Source organism: Rhea americana, unplaced genomic scaffold (assembly GCF_003343005.1).
Source record: "Rhea americana isolate MKP2758 unplaced genomic scaffold, rheAme1 scaffold_364, whole genome shotgun sequence".
Lineage (NCBI taxonomy): Eukaryota > Metazoa > Chordata > Aves > Rheiformes > Rheidae > Rhea > Rhea americana.
Window position 1 is genome coordinate 45,309 of NW_028186495.1, and position 18,514 is coordinate 63,822.

The following is an 18,514-nucleotide window of genomic DNA, read 5'->3' on the forward strand; positions in this document are numbered from 1 at the left end:
CATGCCGCATGCGCCGCCGGGCGGGCCGGCCCCAGCGGAACTATGGGAACTGTAGTTCTCCATGCCCCCGGGAGACCGCTATGAAGCACTTCCGTTTCCGGTGAGGCAGCTCTTTCTGCCATTTTGAGTGTGGCTTGTGGTGCTGTCTGGTGTGTGGGAGCCGCTGAAATGGAGAARGGCGTTTCGGAGGCTTTGCCGCGAAGCTCATCGTTCTCCTAAGGTGCTCCACACCTCCGGGAGGCGCGGCGGGAAAGCGCYGCGGCTTCCGCCACACAAAGCGTGGCGGTGCCGGCGCCGCCGCCGGGACTGCGCGCGCTTTTCCCGCGCTGGGCTCCGGGGGCCGTTGGGCGGCGGGGGAGCTGCGCGCGCCGGGGCCGCCTCGGCGAGCGGCCGCCTGAGGCGGTGCCCGCCGCTGCGGCCCGGGCGGTGCGGCTGGGTCGGTGGGGACTGCGCAGGTGGGTGCGCTCTCCTTCCCCCGCCCCGCGCCCCACCCGGGGTCTTTGGCTCGAGAGCTTCGCCCGTTAGTCGTTAAAAAAGGCTTAAATCAAACGCGCGACGCCGTGTCCAGGGAATCGGCCTGCGCGGGAGGGAGGGGAGGCTGCGGCGTTGCCCGTGTCCCGGCTCGAGTGGCTGCAGCCCTGAGAGCGGCCTTTGGGAGGGCGCGCAGGTGCTTTCTGTCCAATGTCCTAAGAGTTGGTGTGAAACTCGTGTGCAGTCTGTAAATGCAAATGCGAAATACAGCAAGCCTGTCGAAGAGGAGGCTAAGTTCAAAAACGAACGAGTTCCATTCTGGCTTCTGAGGAAGCATGATGTGGCAAGAAACTTGCTTGGAAGCATGATAGTTAAAATCATATTAATATATTGAGAATCTTTCTGTTTCTTTATTTTTGGGTGGTCAGTGTAGTGCTTGTACTGGCTTTGACTTTACAAATCATTTGTGTTATAGGTTGGAACTACAATATTTAATTTGAGCCTGCAGTAATGGGTAGAACTTACATTGTTGAGGAAGCTGTTGGGCAGTATCTTTCAGACCTCAGCACAAAACTAAAGCCTTATGTCACAGGGCTGTTAATTGGACAGGTAAGTATGTGCTGTTATGAAGTCTGTTCCGTACATTATTCATGTTAATAGCAGACATCCACACTGGCTTTTATTGTTGGGTTAAGCCTATTAGCATCACACTGAGCTTGTGTAAGGTAGGAGAGAAGTATTCTGACCAGAGAAGACTTCTGTAAAGGCTTTGCAGTATCATCTGATTATTAGAAATTATTCTAGAGTTTTTTTTTAAGAAGACACGACACAAGAAATTGAAATGAAAATCTTAAAAGATTAAACTTGCCCCTCAGCAAGACTTTAAGGCAAAGAAAAGATACTTGTGAAGAAACTATTTTTGTAGCAGATTAGTACAGAGTTTAACTCTGCATTCTGTAGAGCAGGCCTTTGCTGTTTCTCAGTATTATATGGTATACTTTCGGATTTGATATCAACCTTACATTATCTTTGTTTTTGTCGGTGTCTTTTAAAGTGTTCCTCACAAAGAGATTATGTAATTCGGGCTGTTCGAACACCTCCAAACGAAGAGCAAAATGAAATCAATCTAAATCCTTCAAAACTGGCATCCATTGATGAAGAATGGGTAACTGCACATGCCAGCCAGGTATCACAGTATGAATTAATGAAGGGGATGGAAAGAACAGAAAGTAAATAAGAGATACAACAGTCATCCTGTAATGTCTAGCCTTATCCTCAAAGTAAAGGAATCTTCTAATGTGCTCTCTGTTGGTATATTAATTAAACCCAAATATTAGTATTTATTATTTTAAAAGTTTATAATGAAACAGAAGACCTAATAGGCTTTAAGCAAAAACATTTGCACGATACTGTGTTCCTCCACTTCAGAGGAATGTGTAAGTGAAAAAACGTGCTTATTTCATTTGTTCTGTACTTATCATTGTTTCGTTGGAAAGTCATGATATATCAAGTCACATAGTTCCTTGATCTCTGTTTCCTATTAATATTTGTGCATTTCTATTTTCAAGGTTTCTAGAATGCTTCCTGGAGGCTTGTTAGTTCTTGGTGTATTTATTATTGCAGCTCCAGAACTGGCAAAAGATAGTCAAAATGCTTTGCGCAAGGTAAGTAGGCTTTCTGGAGTAAAGAAAAGGATACTTATGTGTGTAGCTGAGTGATTTTATATCATAGTAGTCTTGGCTTTATATGCCTTTTTGGTTTTAGGATTAAAGCAGCAAAAACATTCTGAGGTACACTGAAACCTTGGTAATCTTTATTCTTTGGGACTGTACCACAGCCTGGATTAACTAATATCCTGTTTCTTGTCATGTTTGCTACATGATAGCAGTGATATCATGATAGCAGTTCCTCAAATATATTGTTGTAATTGCATTAAAATGTGATACTGTGGCTTAAGTTTATATTCAATGTTTATGCTAAGCCTTGGCGTAGAATTGGTAATGATGGTAGCATGATAGCTTTTTGACTGAATCAATTGTTTAGACTAGTGATTTTAGAATAGCAGGAGATCTTTATTTTTGATTTCTTGGAAAGGAATATCTTACAGAAGTAGTATTTGCCTTAAGTGTTTGGGATTATGTTTAAGAACTACTTCAAACTTGCTACTGTCTGGTAGGATTAAAATGCATTTTTGATATAGGGGAGTCTGGTGCTACATGGCGATGCTTTTTTTTTGTTTTGTTTTGTTTCTATTCTGTAGATCTGGGTTCATTTTCTCTATTTTGAAATAAGCATAATAAGTAATTTTAACATGAGTACTCTTTGAAAGCTTAGGCCCAAGATTCATTTTTTAGCACTAGGATATGTTTCTAGTGCAGTATAATCAAGTCTTAGTTGTGATTACTGAAGCTAGTAGCCAGCAAAAAAAGGTGAGCAGTGTCCAGGTGATCAACAGTTGCTGAATTCAGATTCGTTCCTATTTTTTGAACGAATAGCTCCTTTTTTTTCCTGCACACCTGTCTGTCTTGACTGTCGACTTTTAAGCATGAAGCTGTAATATTTTGCAAAGTAGAAAGTTCTCATTTGAAATGTACAATGTGAATGTGTATTGTTTGCTTCAGTTTATGAGGAAGCTGAATTAAGGTTGCACAGGCAACTTTGCTTTGGTGTACTTGCCTTTGAATCTRTGTTAAAAGTTCTTTTAATGTGGCATTTTGATGTATAAATTGTATTTCCCGTTCATCTATAATTATGATATTATTCAGCTTTAGAACTTTAGTGCAAGACTGTTTTCAAGGAATTATAACACATTATTTGTGTGAAAAAATCCATAATGCTTGTTCCATCTTTAGCTAATCTTCTCAGTGGAAAAGTCTGTAACTAAAAGACGGCTCTGGAAACCTGCTGAGGAGGAGGTCTCGGATAGAGCAGCTCTTCAAGTTTGTTCTGCTACAAAGAAGTATCCTTTATCAGGAAGCTTGTTGAATTGGATCTGCTATCCCCAATCCAGTTTCTGCATTTATTTCTGAATAAAAGGTTGTGTTAAGATTGTTGGGGATAGATTGCCACGCAAACCTTAAAAAGCAGCGTCTCTGCTGGTTTGCTCAATCCATTTCACAACTTGCCTCTACTTATTGTAACTGTTATTCGATCATAATGACKGGTATGGCTTATGTAGTTTATATCTGTGTTAATTTTTTTGTATCATATGTATGAGTAGCTATAGTATGGTAACAGACTGCACATATTAGAAATGAGTTTTCTCTGGATTAAAGTGAGTGGCTGCCCCACATTTGATGGTGACTTTAACGTAGAAGCTGCCAGATGAAAATACATCTGAGCAGTCTTTTATTATCAGTAGACTGACATGGTTGTTCATTTGTTCGTTCGTTCTTCAGAATTTGAATACAGGCCAAAGTTTTGGGCTGGTAGAAGAAGCGGAGAGGAGGAAGTTGTTTGAGTTCAGATAGGCATAGATAAGTAAGTTGAAATTGTGGAGTTTTCTGATTAGCTCTAAGTAGACTATTGACCCTCTTATCCCACCACAATTTCGGTATGTTTTTCCTGTTAAGTTTGTGTGTTAGCTTTTCGCTGTGTCTTACCCAGTTGTTTTTGATTTGCCTAAAATACGGAAGACAGCTAAAATATTGAGTAAGTTTGAATAGCAGGCACGTGAGATCTTGTGCTAGTGCAGCAGAAGAATCTTGACTGTTGAGAGTGGGATAATACAAGGAGAGAAAGTAAGATTCTTTTTCTTAGAAGGGTGAGAGAAACCAGGACGTGGTACATATTAGTGTAGTGGTAGTCCTTGCTGTGCATACCTATTGATCTTAATATATGTATAAGAGATGAGACAACCTTATTATGATAGTTGGGAGTTTACAGCCAAACATTTTTTCCACTTTTCTTACACTAATGAAAGGTGAGAACTTTGAGCATGAGTTAGCTCAAAAAGTAGGAGTTAATGTTAAAGGGACAAACTAATTACAAAGTTGTTCTTATTTGGTTTTTTGCTTTTCGCTGAATCTTTTTCTTTAAGTAGCAAAGAATAGTTTGCCGAGCCTATGATGTACAAGATCCAAAGGTGAGCTTATGCTGCATGTCATGCGCAGCTTWTAATGTGATACAAGTAATGTTTCAAAAACATTCCTCTTCTGTGGACAACGAAGTGTTTTATTTAGTTACTTTATTGCTTATTTCTACTTCTAGTGTTCAGCTAAACCTGCAGATTGGAAATACCAGAGCGCTCTGTCTGCTTGCTGGCTAACTTTGGATTGCACAGTGAATGTTAATATTCACATTCCACTTCTTGCTACTTCACCCAACCATGACCTGGAGAAGAATACCAGGGTAACTAACTAGCTGCAACAGTATTAGTCTCATACTAATTCTCTAAGCTGTTTTTTTTTCTGTTGAAAGTTAAATGAAAGATAATGTTTTGAATATGCAATATGAATACAGGAGTAGGACGCAGAGTGTTTGACAGCTGTTCCTCTTAAAGGTTGTTTGAAGGTACACTGAAACATGCCTTATTAAAAATACTGAGAGCTTTTCTTCTGCTGTGCTCAGTTTTGGGAATTTCATATGCTCAAAATAATTAGCAATTGTCATGATGATCCCAGCTAAAGTCTTGAAACTCGGCTTCGCCTGGAAAAGATCAGATGTTGTTAGAATAGAGGTATAGAAAGTTTTTGACGCGAATTAACTTCTGAAAGGCCCCATCCGTCTCCACAAAAGTCAAATCTTGTGTTACGTCTGTGATGTAGCACTTTGTTCTGAACACTTTGGTCTTAAGACTTGGCTTATTAAAAGAAAAAATGTACAGTCCGCTGGACATAAGTCAATTATTGTCCCATACAGATTTTTTTCAGTTTTAAACCCCACTGGAGTAGTTATCGAAACATGTATTTCTATAATTTTTAGCCTGATATTGTATAACTCTTGTATTGAAACTTTTTCTTCATGTCTTTTTTGAGTTTTTTTTGTCTTTTTGCTTTTTATAAAGAATGGATTAAATCGATGGTCAAAACAGATTGAGGACAGCGTTTTTCTGATCAATGGGCAAGTTAAAGATTATGATGCAGAACTCCTGGAAGGCCTGGTAAGTGGCACGCAGCAAGGAACTGAACTGTAATGCATGTGCAGTACGAAATCTCCAGTGTGATAACACAATGACTGAAAGGTCTTCTCTACAACCTTTGTAGATCTAATGGGCCTATTCCAAATAACTGATACACGAGACTCTCCATTTTCCCATCTTACTGGAAATCCCTTTTTTTCAGTGTGAAAGCTATAATTAAAGGTGAACTAAATAGTTTTTCTTTATGCTATCTCCAGCTTTACTGCTTCATTGAAGAGTTAGGATTAAATGTAGGTACTGAGATTTCTAAGATATCTAAACAGCTAAGAAAGACTGGAGAAAGCTTTTTTCACTCTTATGTTCACCTCTATTTTTAGTGCTGTTGCTTACGTGTTCTCATGGATGCTTTCCGTATGTCATTTTTCTCCCTTAAAACCTAGAACTTAGGGCACGTTCTATACCACAGGGAGGATGACTATAAAATAGATTGACATGATTGATTTGGACAGATTTTTGTTTCATGAGACGTAATTATTTCTTTTCTCTCAGAAAAAGTTAAGAGGAAATACTCAGTCCAGCACTCAGTTTTCTGATGTCAAGGTTCTGACACAGCTGGTAAGTATTTAGCGCAGAGTTTACAATTTAAAAACTATTATCTGATTAAAATAGAATAAGAAAATAAAAGAATATTCTAAACTACTGTCTAGAAATCCGATTTACTTTAAGAGTCGTGTCGCCCTCCCCACCCCTCTGGTTATTGACTGTGAAACTGACTGTGGGCAGCACATGTGTTTTATGTCTTTGGAAATTCTTGTCTTAGAGTAGATTTAACTACTCCTTTTGAAAGCAGGACATCTGAACCTACCTGGGTACTCTGGTTTCAATCATGATGAAGTCCCATGAACCCTGTGCTTTGATTTGTCATGGCTAGCTCTGGACAGTTATCTGATACTTTCATTAGAAGCTCATTAGTTTTGGACTAATGTATGGATTCTGTGGGCTGAATCATAATCTGGTCGGGTCTGTCAGGAGTTTCTTTTTAAATAATTAAGCAAGAGAGGTTGTCGAGATTCAGCCCCTGAATTAGGTGCCCCAGTCTAGGTCCTAAGGTCAGAATGCCTTTAGGTATTGGTTTCTAGGCTTTCTATAAAACACAAGCCATGCCAGTTTGTCAAGTCGTTTCTGGATTCTCTAAGCATATATTGAGCAACAAAGTCTATCTTTTAGAAGTACATAAAATGCCTTTAAAACTTCAGGAGGAGCTCATTACTTCTTTTGTTACATTGTTCCAATAGCTAATTGCCTCAGAGAGAAAAGAAAGCTTTTTATGTTAAAGTAGTTCGTGCATTTCATGCAGAAGTCATGCTTGTTTTCCTGCTGATTAAAATGATGTGAATCAATAGTTCTCCTTAAAGGCTTTTTTTTCCCCCCGCTGTTGTTAACACTTAAATATCCCTTTCATACTGGAATTCTAGTTTAGTTTGTGAATCTCTTGTCCTCTTTGCTACAGAAAAATACCTGTGTTTTGAGATGTTGTCTTAGAACACTACATGCAATGCACTGTTTGTTTTTGTAATTAGTTCTAAATATGACCAAATTTAGAATTTCATCATGACTGATGGAGGACTGTCAAGCATATGAAGTTCATATGCTCACCATATAATGCAGAATTTATAACAAAGATCTGAAAGGTTGCCAGATGATAATACTGTAGTGACCAGCAACTGAAAAATTTCAGGAGTCCTACAGACAGAAATATTGAAATCACTAGTAATGGAGTGTCTGGAAAAATTAAATGTTTTATATGATGGAAAGAGATTTTCAATCTTAACAAAGCTAAAACATCACAGTATATATTATGTGGAAACATTTTAAGATAGGCTATAAAGTTTATTGCTGTTAGCCATGCTGCAAGTGCCGAGGTAACAAGATAATCTGAAACRTGCCTATTTTTCAGTCCCAGGGTTCAAGTCGTAGATCAACAGCTACAGTCCAGGTCTGCAGTGGTTCTATAAATCTCAAAGGTGCTGTGAAATGCAGAGCCTACATCCATAACAACAAGCCAAAAGTTAAGGAAGCTATTCAGGTAGAGAAAAGGTTGTTAAATTGATTGGAGATTTTATTCTGGGAAAGTAAAGTTGTTGTACTAGTTTATCTTTGCCAGAATGATGTGATCTAGATGAGGGTCAAAATAATCTCTCCCTTGCACATACGAATTGTTTTAGAATCCATCTATGCATGTGTGTATAACAGATTCAATTCCTTTTTTTTTTTTTCACTTTTAGCAGATATTATCTGCATCTGTTAAGATTATTTGGTGAATCTTTGCACAACCATCAAAGTGATAAGTTGATTTGTAACACTAAAAATTAAGAAAATTCTGAAAACTACATATTTTTGTACATAAGGCAATTTTATTGAGTGATTTTGTTCCTTACTGAGTTGATTCCTTGTGGTTTTTTTGTTTTTTATAGTAATATCTAGATGTTGTGGGTCATTACTCTAACAATAATAAAAAATCTACTCTAGTGTCTTGGTTTGGGTTTTTTTGATTCTTTTGATGTTAGTTTCTCTTTGTCATGTTATTGTCATGGGGGTTTTGAATATCTATTATTTGAAAATGGGTTAAGCCTATAAGGGACTACTTTTGTTGTTGTGTTTTTTTTTTTTTTTTAAATAGTCAAAAGCTTTGTGAAGGTCTTTTATACTGCTTAAGTTTTTGCTTTGTCTTTGCAGGCTTTGAAAAGAGACATAATAAACACATTGAGTGATCGCTGTGAAATACTGTTTGAAGATCTCATTATAAATGAAGGACTTGACAAAAAAAGTAGGAACTTGACAAGAAAGCAAGTTATCGTATATGCAGCAATTGTTGGTTCTTTCAGGAAATTCTGCTAACATACTGAAATCTTGCCGTAGCGTAGAATAGAAAGCAAGTAGCTCAATTTTTGTTTGTCGGTCCTGATCTTGGTTCAGAAGTTAACTTCTGATATGTTTTTTGGTATCACAGTTTTCGTTATGGAGTTTCTGTTCAGTATTCTATGACCACAAAGTGTAGTTTTACCTTATTTCTCACTGACCATGTTTTTTTATTCTAATTAAAGTCTTGTTGCTGAACTTCTACTTGTAACTTTAAAAAAAAAACCACTCTTACGGTGTTCCTACTACTGCTCAAATGAAAGATATGCTAAAACTTGGCAAGATTAAAAGAATCGATTGCACAGGGTTTTGGATAGTTGTATTTGTCRGCTACGTTACGAATGCTAATTGACAGGAATTACTAAACTTCAGAGTTTATCTCCATCTCCATTATCTCCAGTGTATGTGGAGACTGTCACGAACAAGTACTCAGATTCTGTTTTGCTAACTATATTTTGAACGAATATCTGTGTTGTCTCTGTCTCCTGATTTCTCTTCATTTTTATCATATTTCCTTTTCTATTGTCATTTAAAGGAATAGATCATGTCATTTTCAACATAAATTGTTGAATTGCATTATTTTTAATTTAACAGAACACTATGCAAATTGATCTTATGAAAATAAAACTTCCTATCTTGATCATATTAAAAACTGAGAGGCAAGTGTGTTTGTGTATATATATGTGTGCGTATATATACATATACATACTTATATAAGTGTGTATGATAATTAAATGAAATATCAGCTACATATTAGTTAAATGAAATATCAGAAATATCAGAATCACTGTTTGCTTTAGGATAACACAGTTCTTTATGGTGTTAAATATACAGTGTAATACAAAAGCATTCAAATACTAATTTCAACCAACTTTGGACAAACTCCATGACTAAATTGTGATCTGGATGTTTTCAACTGCATGCAGTTTTCATTTTCCTCTTTAGGTGGCACCCGTAGTCCATGACTCTAAGTGTGGCATAAAACAGCCTGCTGCTTGCAATCCTATGTGGTGCTGAAATAACAGGCTTTTGTGTGTGTACCCCTATCTGCAGTCTTTCCCAGAGTTGTTTTCCTAGTCATTCTAAACATGATAAAAGATCTGTTTAATATTTCATGGTCTGTTTTGGAGGTCTCTTGGCTATTTTTGGAGAGAGTAATGTAAAAACATAAGTCAGCGTGATAGCAGCCAAAACTTCCATGAAACAGTAACAAGTAAACAAGCCATATTTGAAATCAAGACTTATTACATGGAAACCTTGAGCAGTTCTTTCGGAATAGCTTTGTCTGATGGGCAGAGATTAATGAGAAATCTTATCATAACTAGCAAGGTCTTTATTTAGATGATATTTTTTCCCCATTTTTCTAGATTTTGAGAGGGAATATCGTGTCTTACCTCAAAGACTATTTGTTCCTGTTCCTGGATCCAGTGTGATGCTCAGTGATTACAAGTTTCGTGATGAGGCCGCTGAAGAAATTCAAGAACGTTTTGTTGAAATGTTGGATCAAGCTGTGGAAGCTGAAGATATACATATAGCAGAGGAAGCTAATACAGGTAAATACAGTATCTGCGAACCAAATTAAACTGTGTTACAGATCATGAAAATGTTGACCAAAGGCGAGACTTAATTCTATCCAGATAGGGAATGTATTATGTTTAAATCTAGTTTATTTCATATCTTGGAGCTTGATTAGGTTAATCTAACTATGCTTTAAATGTGTTTGTGAAGAATGATTAGGACTCTTGCAGTTTCCATGTTTGCCTTGTAACTGAACTCAGTGTTTCAAATATTTTGCTCTTTCATTGATTGCATTATCCATGCAACCATGGTTGCAACTCGTGAGCTGAAGTAGATAGGTAAATATATAGTTGAACAAAGTTTGTGTACTTTACTCTGCATATGAATTAGGGATGATCTTACTCTGCATATAGAGCTTTATGGTTTGTTATTACAGTTTATATGCCAGTTACTTTTTCAGTAATTTAAGTTTGCCAGCTCAACAGTTAAGTAGTGGTTCTAATATTTTAAGTTGAGTGTTTCAGTCAAATCTACTGATTTCCCAGGAAATACTAAAAAATCTTGTTAGTAAGAAATAAATGTTTTCCAGGAGACTTTTACCCCAGTCAAATTACCCTTACTTGTTCTGAGTGTGTTAATGTTTTAATCTATATACCAAATGCAGTGCACAAATCTGAAGTTTTGTTGTTCAACCAAAATGTGAAGAAAATTGAGAACTTTTTATTTTCTGCTGAATGTCTTCTATGATCTGACTATGAGACTGTTGTATTCCTTTTAATACACGTATTTGTCATAAACAGGTTATTGCTTTCTTTGAGTGATCTGATTTACAATATTTCCTTTTTTACACAAGTTTGACTTCAATGTAGGTGTCATCTGCAGCTGAAATACATCTCATAATACTTCTATGATCTTCTGCAAGTGATTTTTTTCCTCTTTTTTCATCTGTGTGGCCATGATTTGCATGCTACAGTTCTATATCATAAGTGAAAAAATTAACACTATTTCTCAGATAAGAACAGTAAACACTTTCTGATGTTGGAATTTGTTTGGGAGGGAAAATAGAAATTTTTGTCGTGAGCTTGCTTTGTAAGTTAAACTGTGATTACTAACGTTCTGTTTGACCCTCTTGTTCATTTGGAAAGTTTCTTGAGGTTTTTTGATTTCAGAGCTAACCATAAGAATTTATGTCTAACCAATGAAATTGTCTCTTATAATTTAAGAGTAATTTCAGTATTTCTAAGGATTAGTATTACTATGCTTTAAGGAATTAGTATCACTTAGGGAAGTAAACTAATATTGTTTTAGTATTTAAGATATGCTTGGGGAGGGATGATGATTCAGTTTACATCTTTAAGTTATGTAAAGATGTATTGGGGGGAGGAGAGCATGATATAAACTAACAGTAATGCATCACAAAGATTTGATGCCACTAGCACATATAAAATGATGTCCAGGTAGCTCACAAAATAAATTTATATGTTCTTGTAACTTACTGGCTATAAAATTAGGTGTGTGGGGAGTATCTTTAATCTTTATACATAAATTAAAGTAATTACCTAGAAGAGGAAAGGCGAGAATATACTAAGAGAATTTCAGCAAAAAATGAGAGCTTAGGTTTGCACCAAAAAGTTTCTCCCTAGAGTAGATTCTGTTACAATGATGCTAGTAATACGGAATCAGCTCAATGCTCTTTGATTCTGATAATTGTTACAGAAATATTAACTTGTGGCTTRTTAGAGTGCCTCTTTTATTAATACTGATAGGTCATTTTAGAAATTAGACCTGTCAACTGTATAGGAAGTATGCAGCACTGTAAAGAAAGGATTAACTTAGTGGTTTGGATTTATTGGTACTTTGATATGAAACATCTAAGCATTGCTAGAACCATGATTCTGTGGCATAATGTCAGTTTGGGGTTTCTCTTGTGTAAAGGCTTTTTTGAGGCATTGTTCTAATATGAGTAGCATCTGTTTCTCACACCCTGGAAGTATCTTACTAGTAATATTAAATGTTGTGTGTTGAATTGACATCCATCCTTGAAATAACTGGAAATGCTATACATTGCAAAGTACTTGAAGGCTTATTAAAACTTTAAAATTCAAGAATTTATGAGCAGGCTTTTCCAGTAGTCTTTTTTCATCTTTAAGCACTTGAAAAGAAAATTTGGTCAATAGAACAAATTTTTTTTTTTTTTTTTTTTTTTTTTTTTTAGCAGCTTCTAGTCAAGATGTATGAATTCAATTTTTGTGTACTTAGGCTGTGCTGCTGCTATCTTCTTTCTTCTGTGATTCCTCTTTCTCTTTCAGCTTTCCACTGAGGTCACTTGGGTCATACTTTAAAATTGTTCACAGAAAATAGAAAGTAAAAGCTGACTTATTAAAAGATATAAATACCTCTAAGACTGTAGTTTCAAGTTATTTAGTGCTTTAATTCAAGCATCTGAAAGCTCTGCATTTATGATGGGATTTGTTAAATCCCTGTTCCTCCTTGGGCAGGAGGGGGCTGTTAAATACACTGAGTAGATAAGCATAAATAAGATTTCAGTCATGGTAATCACTTGCCCATCTTYACTAGCAAATTTAAGAATTAATGAAGAAGTAAGGATTCATATAACTAGTAGCAGAAAGTGTCTGCTTTTGAAAACTTTTGATTTTATACTAAAGCTATTTCAAATATAGGTCTTCTATAAGCTAATGGCATAAATGTATTTTGGTATCTAGCTAGCTCAGGGTTGGAGTGGGAGGAGGAGGGGAAGGGGGGTTTGTTTTCTGAACAAATGAGAATTGCTGCCTTGACATAGCTTCAAAAGTTGCCTCCTGAAAAGTACAGCTCTTCCGATAAACCTGTAAAACCATATAAGGTCAGGACACAAACTGCACTGCTTCCTCTTCAAAACTAAAGCAGAAAGAAAGCTGCTGCATCTCGTCTTCAGAGTTGACAGAAATGTGGTCAACTTTTCTAAAAGAAACATCCAGTTTTAGGGAATTGTGAACTTAGCTAAAGAAGTTTGAGGAGAGTGCAGTGCTTTTGGCTTGCTAGTTTGGGTATAAGAAAGTGTAAAAGCWATCTTGCAACTATCATGTACTGTTCTCCAGCTGCAGATTTCAGCTCGTATTTTAGCCAGATAAGGGTAGATTTCCCCTCTCCCCTCYCTCTTTTTGGAAGAGGACATATAGACTTAGTAGTAAGAAAGCCTTGTAAACCTTGGAGGTATGAGATTGCTTTTTTTCAAAAACAGGAACATCCCTCACACTCAAATTTTTATTTTACATATGTGTGCAAGTTTCTGGCAGATGTTAGAGCTCAGTTCTTAATTAGTGTATGAATCTTGTTCTCCCATTAAATTTCATATTGGACAGTTAACTGCTATGTTGCAGTACATCCTGTACAAAGTCAGTAGATTCTGAGGCTAAAGACAAGAGGATTTGTGGCTAAAGACAAGTTTCAAATAGCTAGTTGAATCAAGTGCTGGATCAAGTGCTTTTGTTTTACTGAAGTTTTTTTTGACTTAGGAAATTTTTAAAGTCAATCATACACATGACTCATTTAAGATGACAGGCACCACCTCTCTGATCACAGATCTAGATTATATGTTCTCCCATGGCTCATAATATGATAGAGAAAGTACTTTTCTGAATCATTTTCACATGAATCATATGAGGGATGTGCCRTATATTACTCAGCTGTGTAATTTGTAACTGTGTAATGGGGTGGACAGCCCCATTCGGGTAATGAAAGATCCATTTTTATTCAAATTTCCTTGGACTTCTAAATCTTTACCTAGTACTGCTATGGGTTTTTCTTCATCTAAGACATTTGGCCTGCCACCACCAAGTGGCCTCGCCACTTAACTGCATAATCCACAGCATGCTTGCTCTGTGTGGAACAAATTGGAACAAGTTCATCCAGAGGACTTGAGAATAATCCCCTTCTCTCTCTCTCTCTCCTGCCCCCTCAACAATCTGGATATAGCCAAGTGATTAGAGAAGTCTTCAGAAAAGCCGTAGGTACAGGTTTCAATCCTGTCTGTCCAGGAATAGAGTCAAGCTCTTGCATCCTGGCTGAGTGTTTGAAGAATTTAGTAATTGTTTCAAAAGGGGGTGTATCCTCTATTCCTATCTTGAAAGTGTATTTTTAAGGGATCTTAAAAAAGCATTTGTGACTGTGAGACAGGGAAATGATGCTGGGTTTGCTCTCTTAGTGGCAATGGTATTTCCGTGTAGCTTGGACTGTGGACAGATGTGGTTTTGAAGGGAGAACTTTGATCTTGGAAGATATTTAATGGTTAATTTTGGTTCCCTGCCTGAGATGTCAGGTCCTCCCCAGGTTATGTAAAGGGGATTGAGTATGTAACTGGGGGACAGTGTAAAAAAAAAAAAAAAAGAAGAAGAAGAAAAAAAAGTTTGGGAAGTGGACCTCCTTCCTTCCTTGAAGTTTCTTCTTACTCTCTCCCAGTTATATAAAATGACTTTGTATCATACTGTTGCTGCTGTCCATTATTGCTACAATAAAATCTCTGCTGTATAAAGTTGATGAGAATTTCATGTCCTTTTGCATTAATTCAACTGTAAAACAAATGTTAGCTTTTCACCTGGTATTTATTTGTTCACTTGATCTCTGTGCAGTTGATATTTGTCCACTTACTGACAACATGGATGACACACAACAGAAACAACTGACAAAAGCAACATTGCTGTTGAAACTTCAACAAAACATGGGTATGTTACCTCACTGATTCTGCTATGGCAATCGAGAAATTGTAGTGTGGCTTTTCAGCACCATTCTTTCTCACAGCAATTTTGTGGGATTAATGAAAAATCTTAATCTTTGTTGCTYGTGACTTCATATAATAGCTTTTCTAGAACGTGTCCCTTAGAGTTACACAGTGTTTCTTGGAAAATAAGAATAATAGCCTGTAGTTTTGTCAAAACTGCGTCAGCTTATGTAGCTTGCTACTTCTGAGGAGCCACCACTTCTGTAATTCTGTGCATGGAGAAGGAGCATGGTTGAATTGCTCTGTCAAGTAGGCATCCTTAAATTGGCTAGTGAGTCATAAAGTTTCTTCTAAAGCTTACATGTGTATAGACTTGAGTATTAGCCTCAACCTCAGTAATCTAGGGAACGGCAGTCACAGAACTTTCCTCTCAAATACAGCTTCTTGATGATGACTGGCCCAGGTCTCATGCATCTGTTTGCCCTTAGCACAACTCTGTCCTGTGAACTTTGACAGTCTCTTCTTACTAAAATACAGTATCAAGAATGTACTTTCAGTTATACTGTAGTCAACAAAACAGTAACATTTTGTTTACTATTTATTCCTAAAAGTAAAACACAGTGTCTAGAAGGCTAAAGAAGAGTGATAGTAAATGAGTCTGGTTTGGATGCAGCAGCACTTCTCCTAGAATCATCAGTCTTTTTTTCCTGGTGTCTTGTACTCAAGTTCATCAGTAACGAACTTGTTAATAGGAAAATGAGGGTTATCATTAAAAGATTGTTTCAGAGATTTGAGGAGTAGGTATAGTACCACACAAAAAAGAAAACAATTGTTGTTTGTTTAAAGTTTTTGTTACTTCTGCTAGTCTGGCTTCTAGAATTAAGCAGTGGTGCAGAGTCAGGGCTGTTATTTAAACGGGCCACGACATTGCCGAATTATTACTGAAGAATGCAGTCAACTGGAGTTTGGAAGAATCCCGCTCAGATTAGAAATTTCTTGTGGGGCTTATATAACATAATTATATTGCATCATAGCTCTAGATTTAGGCTTAGCAGTGGTACTCAGCTTTTTGGGGTGGCTCTTATTGTTTCTATTCCTGCAATTCATTCACCTTGACCCTGCCCTCCACACCCGAGCCTCTGATGACTGTGCTGCCCTTGCCACTCACTGAATGCATTTCCTTTGTCATTTTTAGGTGTGGTAATAGCAGCTGCAGTTGCAGTCTTTGCATCAATCTTCTCTTTTAACTACTTCAGTGACTAAACTCAAGCAAAAGGAGCCTCATGGAAACATTGACCAGTAATCAYGCTTATACAAGATGGAAGCATCTGGGTTTAATATATTAGTAATTAAGGATCGTTGCCTAAATATCACCGGTTAGGTGTGCAATATAAATTATAATGATACGTCCAGTTACCTTGTTCCGGCATGCAGTTACTGTAGGTGAATCAAGTTTACAAGAAACTAACTCTTGTCATTTGTGCAAATGATGGTAAAATAGTATTATATTCCAGTAAGAGCCCTTGTATCAATATAGAACTTCTGTTTTCTTCCTACACATTATTTTAATGTAAAATGCTACTACTGTTTTTTTAGGCTGTTACTAAGGCTAGCAGAGTTACCTAGTATGACAATTCTTGCTTTAGAGATTTCTTTGCTAAATCGTTCATTTAACTAACAGAAATCTCATCTCATTGAAGTTAATCGGGGCAGAAGTTTAGACTTCACAATGTCAACATTTCGCCATATAGATTAAGGTACCTATTGTGCCAGTTAACCAATACTATCAAATAGTTTCTGTTAGTTTCAAGATTCCCTTTAGACCAATTTAGACTGTAAAAACCTTAGTTCAAGACATGGAGGACCCAGAAATCAATAGAATGTGTAAATTTCACTCAGGTTAATTTCTGATAAGGATTTCTTTGTCCATGTGATTCAATCATCATCTTTCTCTTAGAATATTAAATATTTCAGCAACAACTATATCTAGGCAGTTTTAGCAGATCACTTAATGTCACTGCAAGTTTTAAAAACTTTGAGTAACAATTCTGAAAATACAGACAAGTTACCCAGGAGAATATCTCATAATGGAAATGTGTGTTAGGAGGTAACATTGTCCTCTTGCAGTGAGGAGAGAGGAAGGAGGGAAGTTTTCTGATAAGGTTAACAAAGATAATTCATGCATGAAATGAATTCTTTGGATCTGAATTACAGTAGAATATAGTTCCATATTCCAGAAGACTTTAATGCCACCACAAATTTTTTTGCTTTAGTGTAAAGGCACTGGAACACTAAAAATACAAACCATTAGGTTCTACAGCATAATCAAGTATGTATTGGAATACTTTTAATAAAAGGCAACTATGAGAAAAATGTCTTTTAAATACTATTCCATTTTCTGTGTATTCTGGATTTTTTTTACACATTTGGAACACTACTCTGCTTTTAGTACTGTAACGTCTGGAAAACAGTGATCTTTTGTACTCACCATTGCTCAAATAGGGTTTTTCAGGAAAATTAATGCTACAATGGAGATACTGTTTTCAGGTAAGTCCTTCAGCTGCTGCATTTTATGGATGAGTTTTTCCATGCAAATGGATGGAATCAGTAGGCAAAATGATGTTATGCAAAAGCCGTTCATTCAGGCATTTCTTTGGAGGAATTTGAGTGCTACCCAGAAAAAAGATGAATTTATCAATACATTTCAAAATATAGTTGTTTTGAAAGTTGCTCCACTGTAGTATCCATTGAAAGTAAGGAATGATGTGTGGAGGAGGGAAGTAATGGGAAGAAAAAAGCTTCTGTCTTGTGCCTTATTCTTTTGAAGATGTGCATCTATTTGTTATCGGGCTCTCAAGAGGACCTGGTCATTGGGCTTGTCTTGATACAAGTTCCCCTTTGCTTTATTGAAGAAGCATGTTTTTCTCTTGTGTCCATTTGTGTTTTCTTGACTAAGTGTTACATGGCTTATTTAACATTTAAGTCATTCTGCATGAGCTTCAAGTGCAGTCTTCATATTCTCAGCAACAACAGGCAACTTGCTAAACTGCAACTCTCACTTACTGTTGCTCAGACTCTTACTACTCCTTGCTTGCCTGTAGTTTGTGTTTGCAGCATCATGAAAGAAACGAAAGAAATTGGCTGCATCTGGAATGCTGTTTTCAGTTTTCTACTTCAGTCTCAAACAGCCTAACTTCTCTGTTATAAAAAAGAAAAAAACACAATTTCAAAATGCTCCGCATCTGTGCGCGCATGCTTGTTAATGTATGCTTTTGAAGGTAAACACACAAAACAGTTATTCTTGAGTTGCATATTATTAGAAACTCAGCCATAGAGAGTGAAGTACATCACTTGTGGTGATAACTGTTATCCTGTAGAGAAAAACTGTTTTTAATTCAAGAGCTTGCTTTGTCATGAAACACTGTCAATAGCTCTTTGGTTTGATTGTCAGCTGTGGTGTAAAATTAGAGCTTGCTTAGAGATTTTATTCCATAGATCCCTAGTAAATGTGTGTATGTTTCTATATATATGAAATATGTATATATTTTTTTGCTAACTTGCTCAATATTTAGTAGCTCATCTGTTTTTCTGTATGACACTTGCCATAGACTGTCAAATGAATCCTCCTCCTTGTAACTAACTAAGTATTGAGGACCTATGGAAATACAATTCTTCAATTTGAGGTTGGGATAAGTCAAGGTGTCTCATCTGAGATGTGTTTTTTAACACAAGAGATTGCATTACGGATTTTTTCATTAACCATTTAATTTGTGTAGAAACGAAGCAAATTAATTCTGCCTCTCCCCCCC

The 18,514-nt window shown here is 36.7% G+C and overlaps 1 protein-coding gene across 2 annotated transcripts; it reads left to right on the forward strand.

The window, feature by feature from the left end:
* Positions 1–104: 104 nt before the first annotated feature.
* ODR4 (odr-4 GPCR localization factor homolog) lies at positions 105–17,094 on the forward strand. Of its 2 annotated transcripts, none has more exons than XM_085312438.1 (14): positions 105–220; positions 947–1,080; positions 1,526–1,657; positions 2,040–2,135; positions 3,324–3,430; positions 4,519–4,555; positions 4,681–4,821; positions 5,477–5,572; positions 6,101–6,166; positions 7,509–7,637; positions 8,288–8,378; positions 9,838–10,023; positions 14,617–14,709; positions 15,901–17,094. In XM_085312438.1, the coding sequence occupies exons 2-14, from the start codon at positions 982–984 to the stop codon at positions 15,966–15,968; spliced, it is 1,341 nt and encodes a 446-aa protein (XP_085168564.1). In that variant the 5' UTR covers positions 105–220; positions 947–981; the 3' UTR covers positions 15,969–17,094. The 2 variants fall into 2 exon arrangements, with proteins under 2 accessions (XP_085168564.1, XP_085168565.1); XM_085312439.1 differs by lacking the exon at positions 105–220 and adding an exon at positions 379–455.
* Positions 17,095–18,514: the final 1,420 nt, after the last annotated feature.